This window comes from Choloepus didactylus, chromosome 5 (assembly GCF_015220235.1).
Source record: "Choloepus didactylus isolate mChoDid1 chromosome 5, mChoDid1.pri, whole genome shotgun sequence".
In the NCBI taxonomy this organism is placed as follows: domain Eukaryota; kingdom Metazoa; phylum Chordata; class Mammalia; order Pilosa; family Megalonychidae; genus Choloepus; species Choloepus didactylus.
Window position 1 is genome coordinate 125,692,715 of NC_051311.1, and position 16,119 is coordinate 125,708,833.

The 16,119-nt window shown below is 36.5% G+C and overlaps 1 protein-coding gene across 3 annotated transcripts in view; it reads left to right on the plus strand.

Annotated features, from left to right (window-relative positions):
- The window catches only part of LRRC72 (leucine rich repeat containing 72), an 81,983-nt gene that overhangs the window by 26,276 nt on the left and 39,588 nt on the right, over window positions 1–16,119 (plus strand). For all 3 annotated transcript variants that reach the window (XM_037836833.1, XM_037836831.1, XM_037836832.1), the window contains exon 3: window positions 1,010–1,079. In XM_037836833.1, coding sequence (XP_037692761.1) covers window positions 1,010–1,079 — 70 coding nt within the window. The remainder of the gene's footprint in view (window positions 1–1,009; window positions 1,080–16,119) is intronic.

A 16,119-nucleotide genomic window follows, 5' to 3' on the forward strand; every position in this document is an offset into this window, starting at 1 on the left:
ACCCCACAATATTGAAGCAGGAGCTGATGGTCTTTTGCACATTTACTTTAAAGACCTTTATCTTCTGCACTTAATTTTTCTCTGCCATCTCGCTAATAAACATGTTTTGAATTGTGGTTGAGATAAATTCAGTCATAATGAGATGAAGATTTATGCTAATGTGATAAAATCCTCTCCTTTAAGTATGTACCTTAACAAGCAGCTAAAGAAATTAAGAAATTAGAAGGTAAGTAGGCCAGCATATTTGAAAGGGCAAAGAAAGACACATTTTTCAGTTACCCCCTGTTCCAGTTTGCTGATGCTGCCTTTTTGCAAAACACCAGGAATGGGTCAGCTTTTACAAAGGGTATTTGGTTACAAAGTTACAGTCTTAAGCCAAAGTGTCCAAGGTAAGTCATCAACAATTGGGTACCTTCAATGGAGGTTGGCCAGTGGTGTTCGGAAAACCTCGTTAACTGGGAAGGCACATGGCTGGTGTCTGCTCCAGAGTTCTGGTTTCAAAATGGCTTTCTCCCAAGACATTCCTCTTTAGGCTGCAGCTCCTCAAAAATGTCACTCTTAGTTGCTCTTGGGGCATTCTTCCTCTCTTAGCTTCTCCGGGGCAAAAGTCTGCTTTCAACGGCTGTCTTCAGCCGTTGTCTCTCATCTGCACCTCCTCTCTTAGCTCCTGTGCATTCTTCAAAGTGTCCCTCTTGGCTGTAGCAACCTTGCTCCTTCTGTCTGAGCTCATATAGTGCTCTAGTAAACTAATCAAGGTATGCTGAATGAGCGGGGCCACACCTCCACGGAAATTATTCAATCAGAGTTATCATCCACATTTGGGTGAGGTGCATCTCCATGGAAACAACCTAATCCCAATATCCCACAAGATTGGATTAAAGAATATGGCTTTTTCTGGGGGACATAATATATACAAACCAGCACATGCCCAAATCATATCACCTATATGACCAGTCTTGCTCAAGAGTGAATTAATCATTACTAATGTTCACAATTTTTTTCTTTCCAGGGAACTGACAGAGGTCATTGATCTCTCTAGGTTTAAAAATTTAAAATACTTATGGCTTCATCATAACAAGGTAATTTTATATTTTATTTTTAAATGACTATAATTGTTATTGCTCTTACTTTTATATTTTAATAGAGCTAACATTTAAGGTATTAATATTTTTATATATTCCTAATTTAAATTTAGGTGAGAAACTGATACTACATGTGTAACTGGTTCATTGAATAAGTACAATTTATTAGATGTTATCAGAATGCAATTTTACTTTTGTCTCCTGTGTCTTGTCAGAATTGCTCAGTGGGGGCAATTTCTCCCCAGGAAGAAAATTTGGGTAGTTTCATTACTTTTCTCATCTCCCTTGGTAATGCAGAACATCGTCCTAGTTCAGAAATGAGAATGTCCAGGGGACCATATTAATTAATTTTTCAATCTCTATTCATAAATGGGACATTTCCTCTCTTATCCAGCTGGGGCTGGCTGCAGATGTCCTCCTGCTTCCTTTTAGATATGGTGGTATGGTCCACTGCTTTCTTTCCCTCTCAGGTCCATCCCAGCTCACTCTAGGGTTGGCATGGAACTGGGGAGGTGTGGGGAGTAGAGGAAAGGCAAGGGGAAACCAAAAGTTCTTACTTGATTTGTACCCTCTCTTACTAACAGTTGTCCAAATCTTACTCTCTTCCTTTTATGGATTATCCCCTGCTAGACTCCTCCCATCTCTAATGTCTCTTCTCTGACCCTCTTGCTCTCACCTCACATTTTATCCTAGTGGCACTAAAAACTGAAGATCTCCTGGCCTTGGTAAACCACTTCTTTAGCAGAATCTCTTTAAAATTGTCCAGATCAACATTCCTACAGTGGTTCCTTCCATATTCCCACTGTCAGAGGCCAAGATGGTTGTTTACCTGCCAGTTGCTACCCGAGCAGATTTGGCTTCTTCAGGATGTGTCAGGCACCAGACGGTTCTCAACCACAGGAAACACCCCTCAGGCTTACGATGTATAGCTCTCAGAGCTTCTCTTGTGAGACTAGGATTTAAGAGGCAGTATCCTCCAACCCCTACCCCTTAGTGGGGCCCTGACTGGGGTGCCAGGCTCTCCCCAAGTCAAAAAGCAAGACTGAACTGAAATTCAAATCCAATCATTATATTTAGCCACTTTGCTGTTCTCAACTTTGAGACATTTGACTTCCCAACAGCGTGTATTTTGTTCATTGTAAATTGATAACTCAATTGTAGCAATTTGAATTTAGACTCAAGAATAATTTGAGTTTTCAATAGCAGTCAGCCTATCAAGCTTCAGAGCATTGAATATTTAACTAGCCATGTTTAGGAAACTATTTCATAACATTTTTAGTCTTTTCTTTATTAGAGAAGTTTGCAGAAAAATCATCCAGAAATACAGAGTTCCCATATGCACTCCTCCCAATCTCAGTTTTCCTTTGCGTTACTGTGGTAGCTTTGTTGCAGTCGATGGAAAAATACTGTTACACCTACTATAGTCCATAGCTTACATTAAGGTCTACTGTATTGTACAGTCCTATGCTTTTTTCTTATTTTTTATTCTAGTAACATATATACAATCTAAAATTTCCCCTTTTAACCACATTCAAATACATAATTCAGTGGTGTTAATTACATTCACAATGTTGTGCTAAACTTTTCCATCAGCCAAACAGAAACTCTGTACTAATTAAGCATTAACTCCCTAGTAACCTGTATTCTATTTTCTGATTCTACGCATTTGCTTATTCTAATTATTTCATATCAGTGAGATCATACAGTATTTGTCCTTTTGTGTCTGGCTTATTTCACTCAACATAATGTCTTCATGGTTCATCCATGTTGTCACGTGTATCAGAATTTTATTCTTTCTATGGTTGAATAATATTTCATTGTATGTATATCCCACATTTTGTTTAGCCATTTATCAGTTGATGGACACTTGATTGCTTCCACCTTTTGGCAATTGTGAATAATGCTGCTGTGAATGTCTGTGTGAAAATATCTGTTTTGAGTCCTTGCTTTCAATTCTTGTGGGTAAATACCTAAAAGTGGGATTACCGGGTCATATGGTAATTCTATAGTTAACTTTCTGAGGAATCACCAAACTGTTTTCCACAGTAGCTGCACCATTTACAGTGCCACCAACAATGAATGAGGGCTCACATTTCTCCACATTTTTCCTACACTTGTTGTTTTCCACATTTTAGTGGAAGCCATTTCTAATAGGTATGAAATGGTAAATCATTGTGGTTTTGATTTGCATTTCCCTGTTGTCTAATGAAAGTGAGCATCTTTTCGCGTGCTCATTGGCCATTTGTATACCTTCTTTGGAGAAATATTTATTCAAGTCTTTAGCCTATTTTTTAATTGAGTTGTCTTTTAGTTGTTGAGTGGCATATATTCTGGATATTAAACCCTTATCAGATATGTGGTTTCCAAATATTGTATCTGATTCTATAGTTTGTCTTTTTTTGTGTGTGTCCATGATAAAGTCCTTTGTTAAGCAAAAGTTTTTAATTTTGATAGAGTCCCATTTTTCTACTTTTTTGTTGTTGTTGTTACTTACGCTTTTGGTGTAAAGTCTGAGAAACCACTGCCTGACACAAGGTCCTAAAGATACTTCCCTATGTTTTCTTCTAGGTGTTTTATAGTCCTGGTTCTTATATTTAGCTCTTTAACCCATATTGAGTCAATTTTGCATGTAATGTGAGGTAGGCATCCACCTTTATTCTTTTGTATACAGATATCTAGTTTTCCCAGAGCCATTTGTTGAAAAGACTACCCTTTTCCCCGCTGAATGGGCTTGGAATTCTTGTCAGAAATTAATTCTTCATAGATGTGAAGGCTTATTTCTGAACTCTCAATTTAATTCCATTGGTTTAAATGTCTTTCTTTGTACCAGTAACATGCTGTTTTGAATCCTATAGATTTGTAATAAGTTTTGAAATCAGGAAGTGTAAGTCCTGCAAATGTAGTCTTCATTTTCAAGATGGTTTTAACTATTCAAGGTCACTTCCCCTTCCATATAAATTTCATAATTGACTTTTCCATTTCTGCAAAGAAGGCTATTGGAATTTTGATTGGGATTGTAGTGATGTGGAAATCACTTTGGGAAGAATTGACATCTTAACAATATTTAGTCTTCTAATCCATGAACACAGAATGTCCTCCCATTTGTTTAGGTTTTCTTTGATTTCTTTTAGCAATGTTTTGTAGTTTTGTCCTTTACATCCTTGATTAGATTTATTCCTAGATATTTGATTCTTTTAGTGGCTATTGTGAATAGAATTTTTTTGTTGATTTCCTCTTGAGATTGTTCATTACTAGTGCATAGAAGCACTACTGATTTTTGCATATTAATCTTGTACCCCTGCCACATTGCTGAATTCTCTAATAGCTTTTTCATGAATTTTTCAGTATTTTCTCTATATAGGATCATCTCATCTTCAAAGAGAGAAGGTTATGCTTCCTCCTTTCCAATTTGGATGGCTTCTATTTCTTTTTCTTGCCTAATTGCTCTGGATAGAAATTCCAATATAATGTTAAATAACAGTGGTGCCAGTGGGCATCCTTCTCTTGTTCTTGATCTTAGAGGGAAAGCTTTCAGTTTTTCACCATTGTGTATAATGTTAGCTGTGGGTTTTTCATATGTGTCCTTTATTAGGTTGAGGAAGTTTCCTTCTATTACTAGTTTTCTAAGTGCTTTATCAAGAAGAGGTCCTAAATTTTGTCAAATGCCTTTTCTGCATGAATTGAAATGATCACATGTTTTCTTCCACTGTTCTATTAATATGGTGTATTACATTAATCCGTTTTCTTATTTTGGATCACTCTTGCATCCCTAGAATAAATCCCACTTGATCATTGGCTTTTCTTTTAATAGGTTATATTAAAGGTATTTAATTCTTTTATTAGGCTGTTGGATTCAGGTTGCTAATATATTGAGAATTTTTGCAACCATAATCATAAGGGATATTGGTCTGTAATTTTTTTTCTCATGATGTCTTTATTTAGCTTTGATATTAAAGTGATGTTGCCCTCATAGAATGAATTAAGAAGTGTTCTGTCTTCAGTTTTTTGGAAGAGTTTGAGCAGGATTGGTGTTAATTTTTTTTGGTATATTTAGTAAAATTCATCAGTGAAATCACCTGCTCTAGGGCTTTTCTTTGTTTGGAGGCTTTTGAGTTACTCATTCAATTTCTTTGCTTATTATTGGTCAGTTGAGATCCTCTATTTATTCTTGAGTTAGCATAGGTTGTTTGTGTGTTTCTAGGAATTTGTCCATTTCATGTAGGTTAACTAACTTGTTGGCATACAGTTGTTCATAGCATCCTCTTATAATCCTTTTTATTTCTGTGGGGTTGGTGGTAATATACCTACCTTCATTTCTGATTTTAGTTATTTACATCCTCTCTTCTTCTTTGTTGGTTTACCTAAAGGTTTGTCAATTTTATTAGATTTTTATTATTATATCTATTGTTTTATTATGCTCTATTTCATTAATCATTGCTCGAATCTTTGTTATTTCCTTCCTTCTGCTCATTTCGTGTTTAATTTGTTCTTCTTTTTCTAAATCTTCCAGTAGTGAGGTTAGGTCTCTGATTTGATATCTTTCTTTTCTAAGGTATGCATTTAGAGCTATAAATTTCCCTCTTAGCACTGCCTTTGCTGCATCTGTAAGTTTTAATATGTTTTTAAATTTTCATTCAACTCAAGATAAATCTTAAGTGCCCTTGTGATTTCTCTTTGACCCATTTGTTAAGAGTGTATTGTTTAATTTCCACATGTTTGTGAATTTTGCAGTTCTCCCTCTGTTATTGATTTCTAGCTTCATTCCATTGTGGTCAGAGAAGATGCATTGTATGATTTCAATATATTTAAATTTTTTGAGATCTGTTTTGTAACCTAATATATGGTCTGTCCTAGAGAATGATCCATGTGCACTAGAGAAGAATGTGTATTCTGCTTCTGTTGGATGAAGTGTTCTATATATATCTGTTAGGTCTAGTTGGTTTATACTACAGGGATACCTAATTTTATTGCACTTTATTATACTTCACAGATATTGCATTTTTACACATTGAAGTTTTGTTGAAATCCTGCATCAAACAAGTCTATCAGTGCCATTTTTCCAACAGCTTATGCTCACTTTGTGTCTCTCTGTCACATTTTTTTGTAGTAATTACTGTAACCACATAATTTTTATACTTTAGGATGAAAAAAATTGAAATTATGCAGAAAAATTCCTTATTTATACTTTGATGATGATTATCCTATTATAGAAAGAGGTTTACTTTCTTAAACATTAACAAAGGATTTTCTTTTTTTTAAAACAGTGTGTATATATATATATTTTTTTTCCTGGAGGTTTTTTTTTCTCTTTATATGTGTGTGTGTATATATATATATATACACACACACATATTTTTTATTGAGATTGTTCAGATACCATACAACTATCCAAAGATCCAAAGTATACAATCAGTTGCCCACGGTACCACCATACAGCTGTGCATCTATCAACACAATTTTTTTTTTCAATTTTTAGAACATTTTCACTACTCCAGAAAAGAAATAAAGGCAAAAAACAAGGAAACTCAGATCCTCCCATACTCCTAACCATGCCTCCCCCCCCCCCATTATCAATTCATAGTTTTGGTATAGTACATTTGTTACTGTTGATGAAAGAAAGTTAAAATACTACTAACTGTAGTATATAGTTTGCAATAGGTATATATTTTTTTCCCTATATGCCTCTCTATTATTAACTTCTAGTAATAGTGTCATACATTTGTTCTAGTTCGTGAGAGAGGTTTCTAATATTTGTATAGTTAATCATGGACATTGTTCACCACAAGATTCACTGTTTTATACATTCTCATCTTTTACCCTCCAACTTTCCTTCTGGTGACATGGGTGACTCTGAGCTTCCACTTTCCACCACCTTCACACACCTTTTAGCACTGTTAGTTATTCTCATTACATGCTACCATCACCCCTGTCCATTTCCAAATTTTTAAGTTCACCCTAGTTGAACATTCTGCTCATAATAAGCAACCGCTCCCCATTCTTTAGCCTCATTCTATATCCTGGTAACTTATATTTCATGTCTAATTACATACTATAATTAGTTCATATCAGTAAGACCCTGCAATATTTGCCTTTATGTGTCTGTCTTATTTCACTCAATATAGTGCCCTCAAGGTTTCTTCATCAACCCATTTCTTTTAAGATGGTTTTGTTCAAACATTATACATTCCATCCTAAGTAAACAATCATTGATTCCCCGTATAGTCATGTATTTATGTATTGAGCACCATCACCACTCTCTATATAAGGACATTTCTTCCACAAAGACAGAGGAAGGGTCAAAGAAGGCAGAGAGGCAAAAGAAAAAGGCAAGAGAAAGAGAAAAAACAAACAAACAAACAAACAAAAAAACTTGATATCTAGAAGGTGACAAAAGGAAAGATAGCATTAACCTAAAGTAGAATAAATAGACAACATCACCAATGCCAGGAGTCCCATACCCTTCCCCTATTTCTCACCCTCCCCATATGCATTTAGCTTTGGTATATTGCTTTTGTTACATTAAAGAAAGCATAATACAATGTTTCTGTTAATTCTAGCCTCTAGTTTGCATTGATTGTGTTTTCCCCTCAATCCCACCCTATTTTTAACACCTTGCATTGTTGACATTCATTTGTTCTACCTCATGTAAAAAATATTTGTACCTTTTATTACAATCATTGAGTACCCTAGGTTTCCCTGAGTTACACAGTCCCAGTCTTTATCGTTCGTCTTTTGTTCTGGTGTCCCACATGATCCCAGCCTTCCTCTTTCAACCATATTCACAGTCAGCTTTGTTCAGTATACTTACATTGCTGTGCTACTATCTCCCAAAATTTTTTCCAAACCTCTCATTCCTGTCTTTTCCTTTCTGTTTGCAGTGCTTCCTTTACTGTTTCCTGTAGAGCAGGTATCTTGTTCACAAACTCTGTCATTATCTGTTTGTCAGAGAATATTTTAAGCTTTTCCTCATATCTGAAGGATAGTTTTGCCAGATATAGGATTCTTGGTTTGTAGTTTTTCTCTTTCAGTATCTTAAATATATCACCCCACTTCCTTCTTGCCTCCATGGTTTCTGTTGAGGAAACCACACATAGTCTTACCAAGCTTCCTTTGTATGTGATAGATTGCTTCTCTCTTGCTGCTTTCAGGATTCTCTCTTTATCTTTGATGTTTGATAATCTGACTATTAAGTATCTTAGTGTAGGCCTATTCAGATCTATTCTGTTTGGGGTATGCTGCGCTTCTTGTATCTGTAATTTTATGTCTTTCAAAAGAGATGGGATAAAAAAAAAAAAAAAAAAAGAGAGATGGGAAATTTTCATTGATTATTTCCTCTATTATTGCTTCTGCCCCCTTTCCCTTCTCTTCTCCTTCTGGGACACCAATGACACGTAAATTCTTGCTTTTCATTTTGTCTTTAAGTTCCTGGAGATGTTGCTCATATTTTTCCATTCTTTTCTCTATCTGTTCTTTTGTGTGTAGGTTTTCAGGTGCCTTTTTCTCCAGTTCCTGAGTGTTTTCTTCTGCCTCTTGAGATCTGCTATTGTATGTTTCCATTGTGTCTTTCATCTCTTGTGTTTTTCCTTTCATTTCCATAGATTGTGCCAGTTGGTTTTTTGAACTTTCAATTTTTACCTTATGTACATCCTGTGTTTTCATTATATGGTTCAGCTTTTTCGCCATATCTTCCCTAAGCGTTTGAATTGACTCATTATTAGTTGTTTCAATTCCTTCATCACAGTTGAAGTACAAGTTTGTTCCTCTGACCGGGCCATAACCTCATTTTTCTTGGTGTAGGTTGTAGTTTTCTGTTGTCTGGGCATGGTTTCCTTGGTTACCCCAATCAGGCCTCCCCAGACCAGAATGGGCTCAGTTCCCAGAAGGAAGAAATATTATCTGGTTTTCCTAAGGGTGTATCTTAGAAAACTGGTACACCCTCTGATGCCTCTGGTCACTGTGCTTTTCTGCCCAGCAGGTGGCGCCTGTTAGCCTATAATTCTTGACTGGTGTAAGGAGGTGTGGCTCTTTTTCCCTGAGTTCTCAATGAAAGGCAGGTAGTAGAGCTGGGCCCCACCCCTTTCCTCTTAGAGAAGATAGACCCCCTAGGGGAAAGTCATTAGCATTTCAATGGTTTCTCTCTGCCTGTGCTGTCTCCACCCTGGTCTGGGTCACAGAACTGGGAACTGAAAATGGCTGAGGCTTTCTCCACTGAGCTGAAAAAGGAACAGCGAGTCCCCTTCAGAGCTATTCCAAGGTGACCCACCTGCTCTCCAAGGTCAGTCGTCACCCAAAGGCTCTCTGTCTGCTTGTTGCAGATTCATACCCTGTAGTGAGCAGTTCACACTCACTAATTAAAACCCCAGTTGGAGCTCAGCTGAGCTATCTTCGCTCGCTGGGAGAAAGCTTCTTTCTGGCACCACGAGGCTTTGTAGCTCCGGCTGTGGGGGAGGGGGTCTCCCGATTTGGATCCGCAGTTTTTACTTACAGATTTTATGCTGTGATCTCGGGCATTCCTCCCAATTCAGGTTGGTATATGATGAGTGGACAGTCACATTTGTCCCCCTGCAGTTATTCTGGACTATTTGCTAGTTGTTTTTGGTTTTTTTTAGTTGTTCCAGGGGACTACTTAGCTTCCACTCCTCTCTTGCCACCATCTTCTCTCTATCACATTTTAATTAAGGTATGTACTTTTTTTTTTTTTTTACATAATGCTCTTAACACTTAAAAGACTACAGTATAGTGCAAACATAACTTTTATATACACTGGAAAACCAAACTTTTCATGTGACTTGTTTTATTGTGATATTTGCTTTATTGCAGTGGTTTGGAACTGAACTCACAATATCTTTGAGATATACTGTATCATTCAAGTCTTCTATTCCCTTATTTACCTTCTGTCTAGATGTTCTATCTACTACTGAAAGTGGTGTATTGAAGTCTCCTACTGCTAATGTAGAACCTTTTATTTCTCCCTTCAAATCTGTTAATATTTGCTTCATGTATTTTGGGACTCTGTCTTTAGGTGTATATATATTTATAATCATTCTGTCTTCTTGTTGGATTGATCCCTTTATCAGTATTAGATTGTTTGCCCCTTGTAACAGTTTTTACTTAAAGTCTCTTCTATCTGACATTAGTATGGGTACCCCAGCTAGCTTTTCATTACTAAAAATGATACTTATTTTTTTTTCCCATACTTTGACTTTCAACCTACTTGTGTCTTTGAATTTAAAATGAGTCTCTTATAAACAGGACATGGTTGGGTCATGCTTTTTATCTATTCTGCCAATATCTGCCTTTTGCTTGGAGAGTTTAGTCTATTTACATTAAAAGTAACTACTGATTCTGCAGGACATTCTTCTGTCATTTTGTTATTTGTACTGGACTTATTCCTTTTTTGTCCCTCAGTTCTTCTGTTAATGCCTTTCATACTTATTTGATTGTAGTCTCTTATAATTTCTTTCTGGATTTGTTGTTTATGTATTTTCTATATGGTTACCATTTGGCTTAAATTTAACATTCGAAATCTGTAACAATCACGTTTGATTTGAAACCAACTTAACTTCAATAGCATATGCATGCACTCATTCTATCTCCCTCCACCTCCCCACATGTTTTTTGTTGTACTTGTTACAAATTATATCTTTAAACATTGTGTGTTCAAAACCATAGAATTATCATTACTTTTTTATGCTTTTGCATTTTAGAAGCTGTAAGAAGTAAAATGTGGAGTTATATACCGAAAATTACAATACCATGGTACTAGCATTTATAATTACCAATATAGTTACCTTTATTTTTTTTTATTTTGAAATAAATTCAAAGTTATAGGAACAGTTGCAAAAACAATACTAACCCCATACACAGAACTCCATCATACCCTGACCCCTCTCCCCCGATAGCTCAATCCACCAACTTTAACATGCTGTCACATCGCTATTTCTTTCCTTCCCTCCCTCCCTCCCTCCCTATCTATCATCCATCATCTATTGCTGTCTTCTGAACATATGAGAGCTAGCTGCTAACACCCTTGAACAAACACTATAATTCACATGTACACTTCGCATGAATAAGAACATTCTTTTATGCAATCCCATTAAGCGCAGCTAAGAAGTACAAGAGATTCAATGATACAAAGCTTACATTCTATATTTCCTTTTCCTTATATCTCAACTGTGACCCTTTGAGCCTCCTGTCCTTCATCCTCCAATCCCATCCAGGTTCATCCTTGGCATTCAATTGTCATCTATTTAGACTGTCTTTTTTTTTTTTTTTTCAATTGTGGAAACATATATACAGCCTAAATCTTCCCATTCCAACCCTACCCTAGCATTCCATTAGTGAGATTAATCACATTTAGAATGTTGTAATGCTCTTTCCCACCATCCATTACTAGAAATTTCCCTTCACCACAAACAGCAACCCTACACTCACTTCTTAACTCCCCATTGCCCCTTCCTCCATTTCTCTTAACCCATACTCTACTTTTCATCTCTATGGTTATATTATCTAATAATTTCTTTGTGTTTACTGTGGGGCTTAAAATTAACCTCTTAAATCCATAACAATCTTGCTTTTCTTTGATACCACCTTCATTTCAATAGGACACATAAACTATGTTCCTATACTCCTCCATTCCCCCACCTTTATATAGTTGTCTAAAATTACATATTTTACGTTGAGTTCAAAACCACTGATTTGTCATTAGAGTTTGTGTATGTTATATCATGTAGGAAGTAAATAGTGGAGTTACAATTCAAAAATTATTCACTTCTATTTGTATTCCATTGTGTTTGGAGAATGTGCTTTGAGTATATTCAATTTTTTTTTTTTTTTAATTTCTTGAGGCTTGTTTTATGTCCCAGCTTATGGTCCCTTTGGGAGAAAGATCCATGATCACTAGAGGAAAATGAGTGTCTTGGTGATTTGGGATGTAAGGTACTATACATGTCTGTTAAAATTCTCTATATCTCTTTCTCCTTTCTTTGTTTCTCTGTTGGTAGGGCTCTCTTTAGAATCTGAAGTAGGGCAGGTCTTCTATTGGCAAATTCTCTCAGCATTTGTTAGTCTGTGAAAAATTTAAGCTCTCCCTCAAATTTGAAGGAGAGTTTTGCTGGATAAAGTATTCTTGGCTGGAAATTTTTCTCTCTCAGAATTTTAAATATGTCATGCCACTGCCTTCTCGCCTCCATGGTGGCCGCTGAGTAGTCACAACTTAGTCTTCTGTTGTTTCCTTTGTATGTGGTGAATTGCTTCTCTCTTGCTGCTTTCAGAACTTGCTCCTTCTCTTCAGTATTTGAGAGTCTGATCAGAATATGTCTTGGGGTGGGTTTATTTGGATTTATTCTATTTGGAGTTCGCTGGGCATTTATGCTTTGTGTATTTATATTGTGTAGAAGGTTAGGGAAGTTTTCCCCAACAATTTCTTTGAATCCTCTTTCTAGACCTTCCCCCTTCTCTTCCCCTTCTGGGACCCCAATGAGTCTTAACTTTGGTCGTTTTATTTTTTTTTTTTATTTTTTTTTTAATTCAGTTTTATTGAAATATATTCATAAACCATACAGTCATCCATTGTATACAATCAACTGTTCACAGTATGATCATATAATTATGCGTTCATCACCACAATCTATTTCTGAACATTTTCCTTACATCAGAAAGAATCAGAATAAGAATAAAAAATAAAAGTGAAAAGAGAATACCCAAACCATCCCCCCATCCCACCCTATTTGTCATTTAGTTTTTACTCCCATTTTTCTACTGATTTTTTTCAATTTTTTAACTTTGTTTATCAAAAAATTAAAAACAAACAGGCAAACAACAACCAAAAAAACCCCACAACATTTCAAACAAAGCAATGGATTAAGGAAAACAAATAACCTAAAATAACTACTTTGCTTCCAATATGTTCCTACCATACCCCAAGAAAATTAATAAACCATGTCCAAACAGAGGAGTAAGAAAAACAAATAATCTAAAATAACTACATTGCTTCCAACATGTTCCTACCATACCCCAAGAAAATTAACAACCCCTAAGAAAACAATGGAATAAGAGAAAAAAAAAACCTAAAATAACTCTATTGCTTCCAACATGATCTTACTATATCCAAGAAAGTTTACAAACCATAATCATTCCTGGGCATTCCCATAACCTTGAGATTACCCTCCATAGTTTATCTGTTCTTATTAGATTATCATTCCCCTTCCACTGATTGGTATCTCTAGGTCCCCTACATTCTACAGTATAAAACATTGTACATTTTTCACAGAATTCACATTAGTGGTAACATACAATATCTCTCTTTTTGTGGCTGGCTTATTTTGCTCAGCATTATGTCTTTTTTTTTTTTTTTTTTTTAATCTTCATTTTATTGAGATATATTCATATACCACGCAGTCATACAAAACAAATCGTACTTTTGATTGTTCACAGTACCATTACATAGTTGTACATTCATCACCCAAATCAATCCCTGACACCTTCATTAGCACACACACAAGAATAACAAGAATAATAATTAGAGTGAAAAAGAGCAATTGAAGTAAAAAAGAACACTGGGTACCTTTGTCTGTTTGTTTCCTTCCCCTATTTTTCTACTCATCCATCCATAAACTAGACGAAGTGGAGTGTGGTCCCCATGGCCTTCCCAATCCCCTTGTCACCCCTCATAAGCCACATTTTTATACAACTGTCTTCGAGATTCATGGGTTCTGGGTTGTAGTTTGATAGTTTCAGGTATCCACCACCAGCTACCCCAATTCTTTAGAACCTAAAAAGGGTTGTCTAAAGTGTGCATAAGAGTGCCCACCAGAGTGACCTCTCGGCTCCTTTTGCATTCTCTCTGCCACTGAAGCTTATTTCATTTCCTTTCACATCCCCCTTTTGGTCAAGAAGATGTTCTCCGTCCCATGATGCCAGGTCATCATTCCTCCCCGGGAGTCATATTCCACGTTGCCAGGGAGATTCACTCCCCTGGGTGTATGATCCCACGTAGGGGGGAGGGCAGTGATTTCACCTTTCAAGTTGGCTTAGCTAGAGAGACAGGGCCACATCTGAGCAACAAAGAGGCATTCGGGAGGAGGCTCTTAGGCACAACCATAGGCAGGCCTAGCCTCTCCTTTGCAGCAACCGTCTTCCCAAGGGTAAAACCTGTGGTAGAGGGCCCAACCCATCAAACCACCAGTCCCCTATGTCTGTGGTCATGTTAGCAACCATGGAGGTGGGGTAGGCGAATACCCCTGCATTCTCCACAGGCTCCTCAAGGGGCCTCTACATATTTTTTTTTTCCTTTTTTTTTTTTTTTTTTTTTTTTTTTTTTAACTTTCCCTTCTTTTTTAAATCAACTGTATGAAAAAAAAGTTAAAAAGAAAACAAACATACAATAAAAGAACATTTCAAAGAGACCATAACAAGGGAGTAAGAAAAAGACAACTAACCTAAGATAACTGCTTAACTTCCAACATGTTCCTACTTTACCCCAAGAAAGTTACCTAATATAGCAACATTTCTGTTAACTTGCTCCTACTATATCCATCAGAAATTAACAGACCATAGTCATTCCTGGGCATCCCCAGAACGTTAAATAGCTTATCTGTTCTTCTTGGATTATTGTTCCCCCTTCCTTAATTACTCTCTATTGCTAGTTCCCCTACATTCTACATTATAAGCCATTTGTTTTACATTTTTCAAAGTTCACATTAGTGGTAGCATATAATATTTCTCTTTTTGTGCCTGGCTTATTTCACTTAGCATTATGTCCTCAAGGTTCATCCATGTTGTCATATGTTTCACGAGACCGTTCCTTCTTACTGCCGCGTAGTATTCCATCGTGTGTATATACCACATTTTATTTATCCACTCATCTGTTGAAGGACATTTGGGTTGTTTCCATCTTTTGGCAATTGTGAATAATGCTGCTATGAACATTGGCGTGCAGATATCTGTTCGTGTCACTGCTTTCCGATCTTCCGGGTATATACCGAGAAGTGCAATCGCTGGATCGAATGGTAACTCTATATCTAGTTTTCTAAGGAACTGCCAGACTGACTTCCAGAGTGGCTGAACCATTATACAGTCCCACCAACAGTGAATAAGAGTTCCAATTTCTCCATATCCCCTCCAGCATTTGTAGTTTCCTGTTTGTTTAATGGCAGCCATTCTAACCGGTGTTAGATGGTATCTCATTGTGGTCTTAATTTGCATCTCTCTAATAGCTAGTGAAGCTGAACATTTTTTCATGTGTTTCTTGGCCATTTGTATTTCCTCTTCAGAGAACTGTCTTTTCATATCTTTTGCCCATTTTATAATTGGGCCAACTGTACTATTGTTATTGAGTTGTAGGATTTCTTTATATATGCAAGATATCAGTCTTTTGTCAGATACATGGTTTCCAAAAATTTTTTCCCATTGAGTTGGCTGCCTCTTTACCTTTTTGAGAAATTCCTTTGAGGTGCAGAAACTTCTAAGCTTGAGGAGTTCCCATTTATCTATTTTCTCTTTTGTTGCTTGTGCTTTGGGTGTAAAGTCTAGGAAGTGGCCGCCTAATACAAGGTCTTGAAGATGTTTTCCTACATTATCTTCTAGGAGTTTTATGGTACTTTCTTTTATATTGAGATCTTTGGTCCATTTTGAGTTAATTTTTGTGTAGGGGGTGAGGTAGGGGTCCATTTCATTCTTTTGGATATGGATATCCAACTCTCCCAGCCCCATTTGTTGAAAAGACCATTATGACTCAGTTCAGTGACTTTGGGGGCCTTATCAAAGATCAGTCGGCCATAGATCTGAGGGTCTGTCTCCGAATCCTCAATTCGATTCCATTGATCTATATGTCTAGCTTTGTGCCAGTACCATGCTGTTTTGGCAACTGTGGCTTTATAATAAGCTTCAAAGTCAGGGAGTGTAAGTCCTCCCACTTCGTTTTTCTTTTTTAGAGTGTCTTTAGCAATTCGAGGCATCTTCCCTTTCCAAATAAATTTGATAACTAGCTTTTCCAAGTCTGCAAAGTAGGTTGTTGGAATTTTGATTGGGATTGCAT